We start from the raw sequence: 20252 nt of genomic DNA, 5'->3' as shown, positions 1-20252 counted from the left end.
AATGTTAAATACTGTGGTAAGTCTTGTGTCCTTTATCAAAAACATCTTTTTTAGCTTTTAATAATATTTGTTGGGATACTGACATTTTTCACAATACATTGCAAAATGCATTTTATCTTTTTTTTTTTAAGTAAAAGGGAATAACAATGCAACATCTACAAATAGGAATGTTGTCATTTTTGTTCATGTTATCATATAGTACGACTACCTTTATACAAAGAAGTTAAGAACTTACGGTCAATGATATGCCATGACTATCTATGCCAAAAAGAAGATTTCAATTTTGTAAATATAAATGTAAGTGTGTAATTTTTGATTTTATAAAAATGGATAATTACCACGTGAATCACTGTTTACATTTACTCGGAAGAAATTGTTCCGAGTATTCTTTATTTTGATTGGTTAATTTGTTACCTGGATACAGGACGCTCATATATATTTCTTTGTTTCGGGATTCGCGGTACATTTGAAAATTTTCATTGAAATTATTTACATGAGCAACATTAACCAGGAAATTCGGGCAGTTTTACCCAGGCGTGTGAAGAAGAGTTTTGATTACAGAGTTTTCGATCAACTTGGTATGCAGTCCGAGGCAGTAACCACAGAATCAGAGGTTGGTGACGAGCTTGTGCACGGTGCGACTGGTGGATCTGACAGTATGTCAAAGGTGGATTATGAAGACCTGAAAGAACGTCTTTCTATTTATTTGGATTCGGAGGAGTCGGACACCGATGAGGAAACTAAAGAATTGGTCAGGAAACTCAAGGAAGTTAAACAGAAGGAGAAAGCAATGAAGAACAAGAAGAGAAAGGTGGAATTACGACAGGAAATAGAGAAGAGAATGAAGGAATTGGAGGAGTTGGAGGAGCTCGAGTTAAAAGGGGCCTCTAAGCCGAAGAAGGAGAAATCCGGCAAGAAGGTGGAACAGTCCAAGAAGATCAAAGGTAAAAACAAACAAAGAAACAGATAAAGAGAAAGGTAAAGAAACAGATAAAGGTAAAGATAAAGGCAAAGGCAAAGGGGCAGTGAAAGATAGTAAAGGTGATGAACTTTCTAGTTTAGGTATTAAACATTTGAGAAAAGATGCAAAGACTAAGAAAATTGTAGGGAAACACATGAAGCAAATGATAGCCACAGAGTCTGACTCAGAGTCTGATTCTTCTTTAAGTAGTAGTTTAAGTTCTGATAGTAGCATGAGTAGTACGGGTAATGAGTCGGAGCCAAATTTTGTATCTAGTTCGGACTCTGATAGTCAAACTACACATAAAAAGAAAAATAAGCATAGAAAAAAGAAGGTCAGATCTGGTATTAAGGATAGACCTCATGATAAGGTTAAAATTAAAATGAACTGGCCGCAATCTGAACTCAAATATGAGTTTACAAACAGAAAGGCTGTGGAATTTAGACAGCTAACCATGCGTCAGTTTTGTGCTGGTGAATTAGAAATTATAAGACATTGCAAAATTGGTAAAAAAGAAAGAGAGGGTAGATTATCTTTACTGAACAAAATTTGTTATTATGCTAGTGAATTTGAATGGTCTGTGCTGTTAAATTTTTATGCAGCATGGGTAAAATTACTTGAAAAAGGTGAGAATGTCTGGTCTGATGATACTTCTCTGTTGGAGGTTAGAATGTTAATAGGAAAGAAAGTGTTGAATAAAACTGTTAGTAAATATTCAGATAAATCTTCTGAAAAGAATTTTGATAAAAAAATTTGGTATTGTCCTTTGTATCAGAGAAATAAATGTAACGTTTCGAAGGATGGTCATAATTTGGATATTGCAGGCAAAATTAGATTTGTACAACATGTTTGTGCCACATGTTTACGGGAGGATAAGGCTAAAATGAAACATCCAGAGAGTTCATCAGCTTGTCCTCATATGTCGTGACTAGAATTAGAAAAAGCTGTTAATAGCATTGGGAATTTTAATTCAAAAGTGATAGATACTTTTTATCCTGAATGGTTACTTGTAGATTCAAATAAGGACAAAATGCTGATTGATAAAGGGGAAATCTCTCAGTCAATTGAGGTTTTTAAAAGTGATACTTGTACAGTTAATAATGACAATTATAGAATTTCAAGTAAAAGGGAAGTAAATAAATCTTTACCAATTCAGTCATCTTTGAATTTAAAAATTGATGAATTTTGTCATAAACACAAAAAGTGTTTAATTTGTGATTTGAATGTTAATTCCTTAGATTTACAGTATTTTGTGGATATTCAGAGAGAAATTAAATTATCAGGTTTACCGAATTATTTAGGTTGTAAAATACCAGTTTTTTCAAAGTTAAAAATAGAATTTTTTAGATCTATGTTAGTTGACTATAGTGATCACATTTTGTGTGACTTATTAGAATTTGGTTTTCCCATTGGTTATACAGCAGGTGATATAGTAGATATCAAAAAGCCTCGTAATCATAGCGGTGCTAGAGATTTTCCAGATTTCATTTTGAAGTATTTGAAAAAGGAGTTAGAATATAAAGCTGTTATTGGGCCTTTAAAAGTGAACCCTTTTATATATTCTTCGTTAGTGTTATCTCCTTTAAATTCAGTTCCAAAGAGTACACCAGGTGAAAGAAGGGTAATACTAGATTTTTTGAAAATTGCATTAATGCAGGTATTGATAAAGATATTTATTTGGGTGAATCAGTTAATTTGACTTATCCATCAGTAGATGATTTTGTTAATCTTATTAAGTTAAAAGGCAGAAATTGTGGTATTTTTAAGAGGGACTTGAAACGGGCTTATCGCCAAATTCCAATTGATCCTGGAGATATCAATTTTGTAGGATTTCATTGGAAAAATTACATTTTTGTAGACAGAGTTTTAAGTATGGGACTTAGGTCATCAGCTCATATTTGTCAGAGAGTGACTTCATCGGTAGTTTACATGATGAAGCAGTCTGGACATTTATTATTAAACTATTTAGATGATTTTGCTGGAGCTGAAAAATCAGAAGATGCAAATGTTGTATTTGATTTATTAGGTAGACTTTTAAACAGTTGTGGTATTGAAGAATCAGTGGAGAAGGCTAGCTCTCCAAGTACAGTTATGACATTTTTAGGAGTGAAGTTTGACACTTCGGAACTTACAATTTCAGTAACAACTGAGAGAGTGGAAGAGATTTTATTGTTGGTAAAGACTTGGTTAAATTTACTGGTTGCTACAGTTAGACAGTTACAGTCACTGTTAGGTAAATTACATTTTGTATCGAATTGTGTAAGACCAGGAAGGCTATTTGTATCTAGATTGCTTACTTGGCTTCGTAGTTTACCAGATGACAAATGTGACCATGTTATTCCTTTGTATATAAGGAAAGATTTATTATGGTGGTATCATTTTTTAAAGTCTTATAATGGTGTTTCTATGATGGCTTTAGAAGATTGGTCTCAGCCAGATGAAATATTGGAGACAGATGCAACTTTGAGTGGATGTGGAGGTTGGTTTTTTGAAAAAAGAGAGAGTTTTTTCATGTTGAATTTCCTTCCTTTTTAATGGATTTGAATTTGCATATAAATTAATTTGAATTGGTTGCTTTGATGATTAGTGTTAAAGTATGGAGTGTACATTTTGTAAATAGAAAGATTTTAGTGAGATGTGATAATCAATCTACTGTGATGGTTTTGAATTCTGGTTGTACTAGAGATGCTTATATGCAATGTTGTTTAAGAGAAATTTTATTTTATGCTGCAAAGTATAATTTTGAAATTAAGGCTGTTCATTTTCCTGGAGTTGAAAACAGAACAGCAGATATTTTGTCAAGATGGCATTCTGATTCAAGATTTGAAGACTTATTTTATGAATTGCCTGTGGTAAGACTAGGTAAATGTTTTGAGAAATTTGTCTATTCAGGTCTTTTTCAGTTTACGCATGATTGGTAATTTATTGCAGATTTACAGCTGAATTTGTTGAAAGTGGATCAACAGACATCGTGCAAGTCAGCCTTTGCTCGTGGCACTTTTGAGAACATTAAAGTTCAGTGGAGGACTTTTTTAACATTTTGTATTTATTTCGGTTTTAAATTTTTACCAACATCTTTGAATACTGTGTGTTTGTATGCTCAATTTTTGAGCAGGTCTTTTAAATCAGTGCATTCTATTAAAAATTATATTAATGGAGTAAGATTATTGCATTTATACAATGATTTGGAGTTTCCTTATCTACAAAGTTTTTCATTAAAACTTACTTTGAAAGGTTTACAGAGATTAAATCCTCATTTACCAAGGAAAGCGCTTCCTATAACTCCTTTGATTTTAAAACAGATTTATGAGTTTATGGATTTGAATGATCCCAAAGATAAGACTTTCTGGAGTTTGTTTTTGTTAGCCTTTTTTATGATGAGTAGAAAATCTAATCTTGTTCCTAATTCAGAAAAGGAATTTGATGAAAATAAGCAATTATGTAGAGGGGACATTATTATTGAAAATTATGTTTTAATTATTATTTTGAAATGGTCTAAAACAATTCAGTTTGGACAAAGAAAGTTGAGAATTCCAATTTCTAGTATTCATGGGAGTATTTTATGTCCAGTTAATGCATACAAGAATATGATCGAAGCTATTCCAGCTGTTAAAAAGGATCCTGCCTTTTGTAAAGTTAAAAAGGGACGCATCCTACCCATTATTTATAAAGAGTATCAAAATAAGCTTAGATATTTAATACAAAAAACAGGTCGTAACTCTTTGTTTTACTCTACTCATAGTTTTAGAAGAGGGGGTGCATCTTTAGCTTTTGATGCTGATGTTTCTACTGAACTAATTCAACTTCATGGAGATTGGCATAGTGATGCTTATAAAAATTATTCAGAATTTACTTTGGAACAAAAACTACAAGTTTCACAAATGATGTCAAAGAGTGTTTCCTTGTTAGGTTACTAATTTAAACTGTTTCTTTGCAGAACCAGGAACTTTTCTAATAGTGTCAGACTCAATTGCAAAATATGTGAAGCTTGAGAATGCTGATGTGTTTGCGTTTCGGGGGGCTTCCATAGGAGAAATAACCTATCAGCTTAACAAGAACAAGGGGAGTATTTATGAAGGTTATAAATGTTTAATAATTCATTGTGGTACCAATGATATTCATATTTTATCTATTGATCAGTTTAAGTCTGCTTATTGTAATTTGATTTCAACTGCTAAGTTGTTGTTTCCTTCTATGGTTATTGCTATGTCTGGTATTCTTCCTCGTCCTGTAGATTTTGAGGAAACAGGTCAAAAAATTAAGGCAGTTAATATGGCTTTGTTAAATTTATGTTTGAGTTATAATGTAGAGTTCATTCATTCGTATAGATATTTTTTGAAATGTGGAAAGCCAAAGGTGGAGTTATTTGCATATAAAGATGGTGGTTTGCACCTAAATTGTGAAGGTACAAGGCAGTTAGGGGTATATTTTAAAAGACGGGTTGCTCATTTGATTTAGATATGTTAACTTGTCATTTGAGATGATTTTCTCAGATGGAGTTAAAGGATTAGTAGTGGTTGAATTTTATGTTTCTGCCATACTTCCTTTTGTTTCTTTTAGTTTATGGTTGATATTATTTCTTCCATACTAAAATTTTGATATTTTGTATTTTATTTTCCTTAATATGTAGGGGTTGTATTTGTTTGTTGGGTTATGATGTAGTAATGTTTATTTATATATTATGTACTAATATTTTTTATTTTATATTGCAGGTAAGGGACTCTTTTCAGTGAGTATTGTTCACACTGTGGGGTGATGTTTCTTTTCATATGAGATATGGGTTCTTGTATGGAGAAAAGTTTATGTTCAGGGTTGATATTGTTTCTTCCTTGCTTGCTTTATTTATTTAGTTTGTGCTGGATATTATTTCTTGCATGCTAGATTAACAAGCTTAAATTGTGTATTGTTTATATGTTAGTTTAAATTAATTTGCTTAATTCTTTGTGCAACACAGTTGTTTGTTTATTTTTTGGCGGCCGTTGGCTTGGCGGCTAGCTCATGTGTTTATTCGACTGTTTGGACTAATATATTGAACATTTCTAATGGCTAGACGTTATATTTAACATTAACTTTACTTGTTATATGTGACTGTCAGTGGTATAATCGAGTGTTTGTCCTGTGCTGTGAAATATATTTATTTGTCTTGTGTATATATATAATGTGCCGTAATAAAATTGAGTAACTTTGAGTTCTTTTGTGAGAAGCCTGGTAATTGACCTAAGCATCAATAAAACAACTTGACCTACGTATGAAGTATACACGCCTGGATCATCCTCAAATCTCGACAAAACTACCTCAACAAAGTGGTTAACTGACAAAAGTTTACTTGCACATCATTAAGGTAATTGGCGCAATCAGGGTTTTGTCAAAGATCAGCTCGTTCTTTTTCTCAAATTTTTTATTGGAAAGTATCAAGTTGTTAATATTCACCAACTCATCTCTACATAAATTTTACAGACGCCATCTCAAGTTGGTTGCCTGTATGGAATATCCTTTACACAGATGATAGCAGATATGTTCCTACTGTCACAACTGTCCTCGTGTCCTTTTCACGAAATGTGACCTACCAAATTATATTGTAACCAGGTGTACGAACTTGAGCAACACAACGGGTCCCACATGTGAAGCAGGATCTGCGTACCATCCATGCACCTGAGATCACCCTCATTCTTTTTAGAAGGGATATGTCTTGTTTTGTCTTTCGTTTCCTATGTTGTGTTTTGTATACTGCTCTTTGTCTTTTTGTTTTTTTTTAAGACATGGCGTTTTCAGATTATTTTAAATCTATGAGTTTGAATGTCTATCTGGTATCTCTTGCCCCTCTTTTTCTCAGGAAAAATGGAAATCCGTGTCATTTAACTTGTCTCCCCTTGAGCGGGATTTCTGCTCTTGGCATAAGAAATGACAGGCTAGTTCTTACTTCAAGTAAACAAACTCAAGATCCTTCAGCTACTTCTTCTGTATAATGGAACATAGAATTAATGGTAAATGTAAATGCCTGATACATTTCCTTTTTAAGGAGCTCCATTTGAAAATCTTTCTCAAAAGACTAAAGGATTTAGTGGGGCAAGCACATTGGATTCCCATATATAGGCATGTCAATATTCTAACAAGAGTGCATACACTGAAATGTCTCACCTTCTTTACTAATCATTGATATTATATTTATAGTCTTAAGTATAAAGCTTTATTACAACTGTCACATAAATGTTACATTAACCAAGATAACTAAACAAAGACCAATGAACCATGAAAATGGGGTCAAGGTCAGATGAACCATGCCAGGCTGACATGTACAGCTAACAATGCTTCCATAAAACAAATATAGTTGTCCTAATACTCATAATTTAATAAAAATAGACCAAAACCCAAAAATTTGACAGAGCAATGAACTGTGAAAATGAGGTCAAGGTCAAATAAAACCTGCACGACTAATATACAGATCATAAAATATTTCTATACACTTAATATAGTTGACCTATGGCGTATGGTATTTGATAAAAAGACCAAAACTGAAAAAAATAACTTTGACCACTGAACCATGAAAAGGAGGTCAAGGTCAGATTACATCTGTCTGCTAGACATGTTCACCTTACAATAATTCCATACAACAAATATAGTAGACCTATTGCTTAAAGTATGAGAAAAACAGACCAAAACACAAAAACTTAACTATAACCACTGAACCATGAAAATGAGGTCACGGTCAAATGACACCTGCCAGTTGGACATGTACACCATCCAGTGCTTCCATGCACCAATCTATAATAGCCCTATTGCTTATAGTATCTTAGATATGGACTTGACTACCAAAACTTAACCTTGTTCACTGAGCCATGAAATGAGGTCGAGGTCAAGTGAAAACTGTCTGACAGACATGAGGACCTTGCAAGGTATACACATACCAAATAGAGTTATCCTATTACTTATAAGAGAGATTTCAACATTACAAAAAATCTTAACTTTTTTTCAAGTGGTCACTGAACCATGAAAATGAGGTCAAGGACATTGGACATGTGACTGACGGAAACTTCGTAACATGAGGTATCTATATACAAAGTATGAAACATCCAGGTCTTACACCTTCTAAAATATAAAGCTTTTAAGAAGTGATCTAACACTGCCGCCGCCGCCGGATCACTATCCCTATGTCGAGCTTTCTGCAACAAAAGTTGCAGGCTCGACAAAAATCAAGTCCTGCATGTTCATTTTTGAATTTTAGTTTTTAAACCAAACCAGACAGATGGGTAATGGTAGATTCCAGAAAGATCCAAATCTTTGTGTCCAGCTGGAATCTCAAAGACGAACAAGAGTGCACATTTATGATTTGTTTTTTAGTTTATAGTTTTAATATCTTTTTTTTATAAGTATTCACTGAACCTTGAAATGAGGTCAGGAACAACACATATGCCAGACAGAAACTTCAAACAATATGTATAAAAAGTATAAAGGCATAAAATCTAGTACCTTCTGAAATATAAAGCTTAATACAAAAAGTTCAAAACCACTCTCTGCTGCCTCCCGAGTTATCCTTAAAAGTCTCACATTTGTGACTTTCATTCCAGGCAAGACAATAAAACTATATATACCTGTTATGCCATTGACAACCATGAAAAATAATGTTTGGTCCTTTATCAGTACAGGGATACAAGGTTTATTATGGAAGAAAGATAAGAACTTCAGATCATTGTAGGTAGATGTAGTACGAGTCTTCATAAAACATTTGCCATCATATTATTAACATTAGACACGGATTAAGATGGACAGCAATTGGCCCATTTTCAATAAAATTGAATTCTTAAACAAGTCTTCAGTTGTTAATTTCTATGTTATTTTTGTCTCTTTTGGAGAATTGTCTCAATGGCAATGATACCACATCTTCTTTTTTTAATATATTCAAGTTCATTTTTAAGGGTCACTGATATCAAAAAGACACTGATCATAATGTATAGGTCAATGTTGCTTCATTCATCTTAGGTCTGTGTGTCCGTTCGTCCATCCTTCAGTCCGTCTGTCCTGCTTCGGGTTAAAGTTTTTGGTTAAGGTAGTTTTTGATGAAGTTGAAGTCTAATCGACTTTAAACTTGGTACACCTGTTCCCTAAGATATGATCTTTATAATTTCAATGCCAAATTAGAGTTTTTACCCCAATGTCACGGTCCACTGAACATGGAAAATGATAGTGCGAGTGGGGCATTCGTGTACTGGGGACACATTCGTGTTTAGTTGTAGTTCTATAAAAGATCATTTTTCTTCGAGTATCAAATATAATAATATCATCAAAAATCAAGGAAAATGAGGTCAATGACCGATAAACTAAGACAAGATGAATTAAGGCATCAACCATTTGATTTTCTGGGGGGGCTTTGGATTTTTTTTCTGAACAAACTTTTTTTTTTCAATTTTAGCGTTACATATAGTGGCAGCTGAGAGTGAAACAAACAAAAATTTTCTCAGGGTCCACCCCCCCCCCCCCCCCCCCCCCCCCCGGAAAATCAAATGGTTGCTGCCTAAGACAGGCTGATATGTACACTTTGCAATCATTACACACAGAAAATATAGTTTACCTACGGTTTATTGTATAGGAGAAACAGACCCCACCTGGAAATTCTCTTTGACCAAAGAGGTCAGACTAGTGATAACTGCCAGACAAAATTTAACACTTACAATCATTCCATACACCAAACATAGTTGTCTCTTGCTTTTGTATAAGTAAAACCAACAATGACATAAACACAAAATCTAAATATAACTCTCCTATGACTCATAATAAGTGAAAAATTCACATAACAAAACAATCTTATCCTTTTTTTATCAGCATTCACTGAACCTTGAAAAAAGGTCACAAACAACACACATATGCCAGACAGAAACTTACTAAAATATGTATAAAAAGTATGAAGGCATCAAATCTAGTACCCTCTGAAATATAAAGCTTAATGTACCTGTAATGTCATTGACAACCATGAAAAATAATGTTTGGTCCTTTATCAGTACAGGGACAAGAGGTTTATTATGGAGGAAGGATAAGAACTTGGCAACGTTCAGATCATTGTAGGTAGATGTAGTACGAGTCTCCATAACACATTTGCTATCATATAATTAACATTAGATACAGATTTAAGACGGACAGCAACTGGCCCATTTTCAATAAACTGAATTCTTAAACAAGTCTTCAAGGCCGTATGATGACCTATAGTTGTTAATGTCTATGTTATTTTTGTCTCTTTTGGAGAATTGTCTCATTGGCAATGATACCACATCTTCTTTTTTTTATATTCAAGTTCATTTGTAAGGGTCACTGATATCAAAAAGACACTGATCATAATGTATAGGTCAATGTTGCTTCATTCATCTTAGATCTGGAAAAAGATGATAAACATCCATCCCTATAGATTTATGTCCTGTATAAATAGCTTATACCTGATTTTTCACACAGAAAAAAGAAAAGGATATATGAAATGCAAAATACTATTGTCACATTATATATATTTATTGTTCTTCTATTTTTGTCTTTTTGTCTGTTGATGTCTGTTCTGTGTTTATATCTGTATCTGATTTTCTTTTCTTTTGTTGTGACTGGGCACTGAAAAAACAAATGTATAAGTTATTGCAAGTTATTGTTCAATTATTCATATATTTAAATATGATTTTTATTGCAAGTTATTGTTCAATTATTCATATATTTAAATATGATTTTTATTGCAAGTTATTGTTCAATTATTCATATATTTAAATATGATTTTTATTGCAAGTTATTGTTCAATTATTCATATATTTAAATATGATTTTTATTGCAAGTTATTGTTCAATTATTCATATATTTAAATATGATTTTTATTGCAAGTTATTGTTCAATTATTCATATATTTAAATATGATTTTTATTGCAAGTTATTGTTCAATTATTCATATATTTAAATATGATTTTTATACAAACTGTAAGAAGTTTTATACTTCCCTAAACTACAAACAATGAGAAATACTACACACAGTGAGAAATATTACACACAATGAGAAATACTACACACAATAAGAAATACTACACACAATGAGAAATACTACCTGTACTCAAAATGTATTTTAAAGAAAATGTCATCAATGATCCATGGTTATAATTTGATACATGACAAGGTTATAATTTGATACTAAAGTATTTATCACACATTGTATATATACAACAAATAACCTCAATTGAAACGAGATACAACAATGCTCATACAATTGCATACCAAATATCATTGAAAGACCAACAGATTTTCTCTGAAGTCAACTTAATCCCAAATTTTTACAGTTAAAATAATAAAGTATGCAAGTCAAGAGTTTGATACGAAGATTCTATAGGTCAATGAGTATCAAAATTGAATCCAATATAATATCCATTGTCCAACTCTTTATATATAGTAAACAGACTGTTACTCTGTCTTTCCATTGAATGTAGGTGTCAATCTTAATTACAATGTCTGAGCAAACAACCAAACAAAGCAAGGAAGGCATTTAAACTCTTGGTTTGCAGGCTTTATTATTTTAACTGTAATATTTAAAAGATGCAAAAGTAAATGGACCATGACTGAGTGGACAACCATGTCAATGAGATTTGTCAATATTAATAAAAATGCACACTAAATGTCACTGATTTATCATAATGGTTCCCTAAACTAGTTTAGTCACAAACTTTTTATTGCTATCTAGGCAAAATGTAGCATGTGTAGTAAATTACTGAATCTAAACTGAGGAGGTAGAACCATAAAATATCTATGGAAAACATTTTACAGATGTTAATACAACCGAATATCAATACATTTACTTACAATAAGAGGTTCCCTTAAACTGACCTTACCAAAAATTGTGTGTTTTTAAACTATGCAAAAGTTTCAAAGTTTATGAACCATAACTGAGGGGTGGGGACTGATGAATCTCAATGGCAATGAACTTTTTAGGCTATCTATTATAAATAAAACCTGTTGACAGAAGTGCGCATTGTGAAAGTTAAAACAACAATCAGTTATAATGCACACATAACACCTATATGTGTAAAAAAAAATATATTTCACCCAGTCACTGAACAAATTAATTAAACCCAACTTTCTCCATATCAAGTCAAAATTCAAATATATTAATATAATCATGGACTTGACTGACAATGCAAGCAACATTTTATTCCACTTGATGTAGTGCTTTAATCTTTACATAAATAGTCCTTAAATTGAATTATTAATTTTTAAACAAAAATGTGTCCATAGTACATGGATGCAACATCTGCACTCTCATTTTCTATGTACAGTGGACCGTGAAAGTAGATTCTCTAATTTGGCTTTAAAATTAGAAAGATGGTATCATAGGGAACATGGGACTTCAACTTCATCAAAAACTACCTCGACCACTAAAATCTTTAAACTGAAGCAAGACAGACTGATGGACAAAGGGACTGATGGACGAACAAATGGACACACAGACCAGATATTACATAATGCCCATAAATGGGTAAAAAAAATAAACTATATGAAAGTATTTTATTATATCATATTCCTAAAAATTAGACAAAACTAAATATATTACCTATAAATGTGTGCCTGCTGTTTATTCATTACTGAATTGCACATTTTTCTGACTTTTGGACTGAACTTCTTTTTCTCTGATATCAGCTTTTTAACTATATCTCTAGACAACTGTTAGAAAAAGATAACAAAAAGAAGTATTAGTTATAAAAAGTAAAATCACAAAAATACTGATCTCAGAGGAAAATCAATTTATAAAATAGACAAAATGATATTTAAGGAAAAGCTACATACAAATAATGTAATCAAAATATTGAATGAGCATTTATTTTTGAGAATCTTATCTTGTTGTAATCTGTGCAGTATCAAAAACATCATAAAAAATTTAGTACTGTGGATTTGCTATTATTCGTTGGATACCAATTTTTGTGGGTTTCATGGACACAGGTGAACCACAAATTCAAATATTCACCAAATATCATATTTTCAAAAGGCTTTCTTTACAGAGATTGGCATAACCAAATATTCTTTAATATGCAAGTTTTCAGCGATCAGCGAAAATTGATACCCACAAATATAAATGAATCCACAGTATTGTTATTTACAAAGACTTGAAAACACTTCAGCTCAACAGGATTTTTAAGTATCATATGATCACAGTAGGCACAGAGCAGATAAAAACTTCTACAATCTTTATTGATGTCATGAATAAAATTCCAAGGAGACACATTATATTAATGTCACAAATAAGGCAATATACATTCAGCAGGGTTTCCCCTGCAGTCACCGTTTTTGCATTTTTCCAAAAAAAGACAATTATAGCAATTGAATTTGCAGGAAATTTTTTGTGGATTAAAGAAAACTTTTAAATTTGAATATTTGATTTTGTGGTTTGTATGGTATAGCAAAAGTTTGCATAAAAGGATACAGAACATAAATGAGTCATTGAAGATTTTAATTCATGGTTAACCTGTACCCACAGAATCCACGAAAATTCATAAAACAAATAATAATGTGCATCATTCCACATTTCACAACAAACACAAAGAGTATAGTCAATGGCCACAGAATGACAAATTGTTCATAAATTCAAAAGTAATAAACAGTTGTAGACAAACATGGCAATTCTTACCACAGCTTTCTCGGACATTGCGAACAGCCTGCTCAAAACTATAACTACTTCTTCTATTAATTTACTCTTTTGAAATCTGTCCATATTTCTAACAGCCTGTAAAATAAACTCATCATAGATACCAGTGTTCAAATTTATATTTGTGCCTGACGCTTTCATCTACAAAAGACTCAACAGTGAGGCTCGAGTTAAAAAATGTGAAAGGTCAAATAATGTACGAAGCTTAAAAGCATTAAGGACCAAAAACTCCCAACATTTTGCCAAACACAGCTAAAATCTTATGAGTGAATACTAAATAAAAGCAATTATGTCCAGTATATTTAGAATTCTTTTGTTAGTTTTAAAAAGGTGTCTTAAAATCTTTGTGGTTCTGTTTGGCAAATAGTAGATAAGCTTAATGCATATTATAAAAGTTATTGATGATTGGGTAAACATCACAATAGCACTACTTTGTTTAATAAATAGAAATTAAAATTGTACCTTTGGCATTTTTATTTCTTCATATTTACAAATGTCTCTAGGTATTACAAATTTGATGAGAATGACAAAAAACAATTTTAGATAACAGCAGTTTTGAAGTAACAGGAGTAAATTTAATGCAGATTTAATTGGCTTAAACATTTTACTTTGAATTATCAGGAATTTTGTGATACAACAGTTTGAAATAATTATAGTGTAACTGTTTAAAGTACATGTACTGTAATTTTTTTGGTAGATTATTTTATTGCAGTACATATGATTCTTCTCTTTAGTGTTTTGTACTATTATATTTCAAACACGACTCTGATTTCAGATGAGACAATTTGTATTATTCAATAATAAATTAAATAGGTAGTCACTGCACCGTTCAGTTTTTAAATGTGTTTCTTTCTATAGGGAATAGCATATCATTGAAGTGTACATAATTGCATGTGTTAAATCGTGTAAACGTGATTTCAAGAAAACTAGAACCTTTTAGTGCATGCATATTTTATGTTTGATGAAACAAAAAGCATTAACATAAAATATCTAAGATTTTAATTACTCAATGGGGTATTGATTTCAAATTTCAACAACTGGAGTGTGCTTCCTTATGAATATTGACAAAAGCATGATAACTTTCCTAAAACAATCTTTTAACCTTCAAATTTATAATAATATTTTAAAATTAATTGTTTCAACTTAAGATGTATATAATACCTGATATATTACTGATATATTATATATAGATCTTCTAGATCTTCTGTTAATAAAAATAAAATACCATACTATAGGAATATTGCTTTAATGTTGTTGAAAATTGTCCTTTGCTGTTTTGCTGACTAGTATACCTCAGTACTCTACTACCAAGGATATACTTTCAAGCATATGCAAACTAGTACTTTTAAAAGTCTTGTGGCCAAAGAATGGCAAGAAAACCAAGTTTGCTAATATTGTCAATTTAACATAAAACCAGATGCTCCGCAGGGCGTAGCTTTATACGACCGCAGAGGTTGAACCCTGAACGGTTGGGGCAAGTATGGACACAACATTCAAGCTGGATTCAGCTCTAAATTTGGATTGTGATTAAATAGTTGACACAGCATAGGTTTCTGACACAGAATGAATGTGTTCTAATGAACTTAATTTTTTTGTTTTCTCTTAGAGCAATTCACTATGCTGTTGAATAATAATCCTCTCAAAAAAATATTTGAAGAAATTTTCTTTTTATTTATGAAATTTCAAATGAGAAAAATTGAACCCAATTTTTTTAATCACATTTCCCTTTCCCTTATTCCAAAACTAATCTCAATTAAAATTTCTAATCATTGCTAATGGAGTTTGCAACAATAACTACTCATTTAAATACATCATAAAATATTAAGATGTAAAAAAAACTGCTTGTTATCACTGAATGGTAAAGATTATTTTAATTTATCAGTTGGTAGTAAAAAGTGAACATACATTGTATATTGTATATAACAAAGATTTAAGATGATTCGGGACAAAGAAAGATAAAAAAAATTCTTGCTATTGCACAATATTTTGCAATTAGATATTTCTTGCTTACTATTCTGGACAAAGAAAGATAACTCTAATTTAAAAAAAAATTTTGCTATTTCACAATATTGTGCAATTAGATATTTCTTGCCATTGTGCAATACTTTGCAATTGAAAAGACTTGCTATTGCACAATACTTAATATAATAATTTCAGATCCTGATTTGGACCAACTTGAAAACTGGGCCCATAATCAAAAATCTAAGTTCATGTTTGGATTCAGCATATCAAAGAATCCCATTTATTCAATTTTTGATGAAATCAAACAAAGTTTAATTTTGGACCCCCAACTTGAAAACTGGGCCAATAATCAAGAATGTAAGTACATTTTTAGATTCAGCATATCAAAGAACCCAACAAATTCGTTTTTTGTCAAAATCAAACTATGTTTAATTTTGGACCCTTTGGACCTTAATGTAGACCAATAAGAAAACGGGACCAAAAGTTAAGAATCTACATACACAGTTATATATCAAAGAACCCCCGATTATTCAATTTTGATGAAATCAAACAAAGTTTAATTTTGGACCCTTTGGGCCCCTTTTTCCTAAACTGTTGGGACCAAAACTCCCAAAATCAATACAAACCTTCCTTTTATGGTCATAAACCTTGTGTTTAAATTTCATAGATTTCTATTTACTTTAACTAACGTAATGGTGCAAAAACCAAGAAAAATGCTTATTTGGGTCCCTTTTTGGCCCCTAATTCCTAAACTGTTGGGACCTAATTTGCCAAAATCAATACCAACCTTCCTTTTGTGGTCATAAACATTGTGTTTAAATTTCATTGATTTCTATTCACTTAAACTAAAGTAATTGTGCGAAAACCAAGAATAATGCTTATTTGGGCCCTTTTTTTGCCCCTAATTCCTAAACTTTTGAAACCAAAACTCCCAAAATCGATCCCAACCTTACTTTTGTAGTCATAAACCTTGTGTCAAAATTTCATAGATTTCTATTAACATAAACTAAAGTTATAGTGCGAAAACCAAGAAAATGCTTATTTGGGCCCTTTTTGGCCCCTTATTCCTAAAATGTTGGGACCAAAACTTCCAAAATCAATACCAACCTTCCTTTTGTGGTCATAAACCTTGTGTTAAAATTTCATAGATTTCTATTAACTTTTACTAAAGTTAGAATGCGAAAACTAAAAGTATTCGGATTTCAAATTTTGCGGTCGTATAAAAACAACAAAGAATATATTGTCAAGTAACATTTATTAGTAGAGTACAATGTTATACAATGTACTGCTATCTTAGAATGTTCTACATGGAATATAAAGTTGCTTTTCATTTTAATACAGATGACTGTTAACATCCCAATGACATTGGTTCAAAAAACACAATACTGATAAACTATTTCCTTTCATCTATTGCATCGTTCACAATATTGAACAATCTAAAATAATCTATTGCTCTAAATTTACAAATTATTGCATGTTGTTATTATTGTCATTGCTGATGAAGAATGGGGGAAAAAATGCCAGATCAATTATTGCGATTCCATGAAAAAACGCAAACATATATGGATATGTGTCAAATATTAGAATGTTAGTTCTTATTATTGCAATAAACACCTAGCTGCATTATTCACATTTATTTTAATAAAAACCAAGCAATAATTTCTGAAAATGCAGTACTATCTAGTTTGTTTGCAAACAAGCATTCAATGACTACATTACCTCAGTGATTAGTGATACAAATTGCTAAAAACTTACATATTCAATGGCCTCTAGAGACTCTGTTGTTAACTTGTCCCACTCAGTTTCATCCAAACTGTCTTGCTAAAAATACAATGTTTTATGTTTGATATATAATAACTCTGTTTAAGGACTTAGGGTAAGAAGTTAGGAATATGACAGTTATTATCCATTTGTTTAATGTGTTTGAGTTTTTGATTTTGCCATTTGATTTTGAACTTTCTGTTTTGAATTTTCCTCTGAGTTCAGCATTTTTATAATTTTACCTTAGAATCACAAAAATTTAATAAATGCAAAAGTATCTAAAAACATTTACAGCTTGTCAACACTACTTTTAGTCTACAAATTCAACTAAACTAACATGACACACTTCTTTTGTTTTATAATCAAAGCTTTGTTATCATTTCAGGAAATCATAGGGCACACAGGTATAGCATCAAAATAAAATTGCAACACTGACAAAAGATCAAAAACAACATTTCCTTAATTGCAAAGAAATTCAATAAAACTCGAGATCAATTTACTCTTCATACAACCAGGAATTGTTTTGTTTTTTCTTTAAATTGTGTTTGCTTATGGCTGCCTTAGACAATGTTTGAACAGTTTGCTTCAAAAGAAAATAAAGGGCTGCGCTTTAGCGCATGATACGCCCGTTGCTCTTTTAACTTGTCTTTTATGCTTTAAATGAATTTATATGATCAACTTAAAATAGTGTGAGCCCTGTCAAATACCCTCCCCCCAAATAATAAATAAAAATGCACAAAAAAATTGGCACTATTAAGGACAATAGATATAAACAATTTATCAAAGTTGCATAAAATTTTGTGAAAGTGTTAGTTATTGTCCCAAAATTGGAAATTCCCCCCTTTTTTAAGCATAAAAATTCATAACACGGAAATGTAAAATTTGAAATTTATAAAAACTGAAAGGGAGCTTACATCAATAGATATAAACAATTCACCAGAATTTTATGGACATTGGTGAAAGCCTTTTTGTGTAATTGTCCGAAGTGTTGAAAATCCCCCCTTTTTTATGAATAAAGCCCCATAAATCCAAAACTTAAAAATCTGAAATTAAAAAAAAACGAAAGGGAGCTTACGTCAATAGATATAAACAATTCACCCAAGTTTCATGGAAATTGGTGAAAGTGTTTTTGAGTTATTGTCCAAGTGTGGACGACGGACGGACAGACAGACAATGGTATACCATAATACCATAGTTAAATGGGGATTGAAATCCCCTTTATTTGGCTAATCAATGCATTTGAATTGGAAAGTATGCTGTTTCGAAACCTCCCCTCTTTTATCTAAGGTTGGAACCAACCCTTTAAAAAATGATGGATTTCCCCTGCATGGGTATCAATTCTTTGGATTGAGCAAAAGTTACATGTCCTTGGGTTCTTGAATTTGTGGATATTAGATTCTGAAATTTGAACCCATCAGAAGCAAATATGTCTGAAAATAATCCTGAGGTGATTATTTTCTCTTACATGTTCGTTTTTCATTTCTGACAACATGCAACAAATTTCATAAAATAAGCGCTTTCAGAATTAAGCTGATTTAACTCTGGAATATAATTGTCAGAAGTGTAAAACACTTATTAACCAGAGATGGAATGATTAACAGATCATGTACATCAAAGGTTTTAATTGGGGCATAAACATGCCATTTAAAGATAAGGTTGCAAAAAATATTCACAAATATACTTTGAATTAATACTTGTGAAATAAAAAAGCAATCCAATATGAAATAATTATTTTTATTCGTCTTTCATTTCTGGCAATATCATTAAATTTTTAATAATAAAATAATTGCTTTCAGAAATAAGCTGAATCATCTCTAAATACAAATCGTCCCATTGAAGGAAATTGTAAATTAATTATTCTAATTGTTGCACACCTGTAATCAGATCTTATGACAATAATTAACCTGAGATCAAATTTAAATGATCAACAGATAAACCATTATCAAAGGTGTTCAATAGGTCATAAACAAGCCATTTAAAGAAAATGGTTGCATGAAAATTCCACAAATTAGAACTACCACAGGACAATTCAACAAACGTTTTGTCCTTCTCAGTTTTAAAAATTACAGCAGTTATGAATTCTCTAATTTCCATATATTTTCCAACAATGCAATATTACTATTCATGCTTTATTTATAATAGCTACATTCAATCGAAAAAACAAAATTCAAAAGATGGAAAAACAAGAGGCTCTCAAGAGCCTGAATCGCTCACCTGAATTTTTTGTTTAATCTCTCATCAATGATTATTTTTGGCTTTTCAATTTATTTAAATGTTCTTTGAATCGTCCTATTTTCTTCAAAAGCAAAAAAAAAAATCATTTTCTTCTATGTTCTATTTTAGCCATAGGAGCTATGTTTCTTGACATACAAGGAAATGAAATATAAAATTTATACTAGATACTCTGAAACTCTGAAACTCATTTAGCCTAAGTTTGGCTGAAATTTATACAGCAGTTTCAAAGGAGAAGATTTTTTAAAGTAAGTCAACATAATGAACAAATTGTGAAAAAAGTCTTTAAAGGGCAATAACCCCTTAAGAGGTTAATTGACAATTTTGGTCAAATTGACTTATTTGTAGATCTTACTTACTATTTAACATTTTTGCTATTAACAGTTTAATTGTATCTATAATAATATTCAAGATAATGACCAAAAACTGCAAAATTTCCTTTAAATTACCAATTAAGTGGCAGCAACCCAACAATGGGTTGTTTGATTCATCTGAAAATTTTAGGGGTGATAGATATTGACCTAATGAACATTTTTATCCCATGTCAGATTCGCTCTAAATGCTTTCGTTTTTGAGATATAAGCCAAAAACTGCATTTGACCCATATGTTCTATTTTAAGTAACGGTGGCAATGTTTTTTGACGGATCAAAAATCAAAGCACACACTTTTGAGCAGGATAATCTAAGGAA

The 20252-nt window shown here is 31.4% G+C and overlaps 2 protein-coding genes across 4 annotated transcripts in view; one reads left to right on the top strand and one right to left on the bottom strand.

Moving 5' to 3' along the window:
* The first annotated feature begins 312 nt into the window (after nucleotides 1-312).
* Nucleotides 313-5344, top strand: LOC134680944 (uncharacterized). Its single transcript, XM_063540261.1, has 2 exons — nucleotides 313-1041; nucleotides 4899-5344. Exon 1 carries the CDS (start codon nucleotides 494-496, stop codon nucleotides 968-970), a length of 477 nt encoding a protein of 158 aa, XP_063396331.1. The 5' UTR covers nucleotides 313-493; the 3' UTR covers nucleotides 971-1041; nucleotides 4899-5344.
* Nucleotides 5345-10375: 5031 nt separating this feature from the next.
* Nucleotides 10376-20252, bottom strand: part of LOC134680943 (myb-binding protein 1A-like) — a 51959-nt gene continuing 42082 nt past the window's right edge. Inside the window, exons 33-36 of one of the 3 annotated variants that reach the window (XM_063540260.1) lie at nucleotides 17325-17390; nucleotides 13590-13685; nucleotides 12519-12628; nucleotides 10376-10546 (exon numbers count right to left, since the gene is read on the bottom strand). In XM_063540260.1, coding sequence (XP_063396330.1) covers nucleotides 10453-10546; nucleotides 12519-12628; nucleotides 13590-13685; nucleotides 17325-17390 — 366 coding nt within the window. In that variant the 3' untranslated portion in view covers nucleotides 10376-10452. The remainder of the gene's footprint in view (nucleotides 10547-12518; nucleotides 12629-13589; nucleotides 13686-17324; nucleotides 17391-20252) is intronic. The other 2 variants (XM_063540259.1, XM_063540257.1) reach the window with 2 other exon arrangements.

This window comes from Mytilus trossulus, chromosome 8, assembly GCF_036588685.1.
Source record: "Mytilus trossulus isolate FHL-02 chromosome 8, PNRI_Mtr1.1.1.hap1, whole genome shotgun sequence".
NCBI lineage: Eukaryota > Metazoa > Mollusca > Bivalvia > Mytilida > Mytilidae > Mytilus > Mytilus trossulus.
Note: the sequence above shows the minus strand (reverse complement) of the source record. Positions and strands in the feature narration are given on the sequence as shown.

Excerpts from the sequence above, each read along its gene's own strand:
- LOC134680944 (XM_063540261.1), top strand. The coding sequence starts at position 494 with ATGAGCAACATTAACCAGGAAATTCGGGCAGTTTTACCCAGGCGTGTG.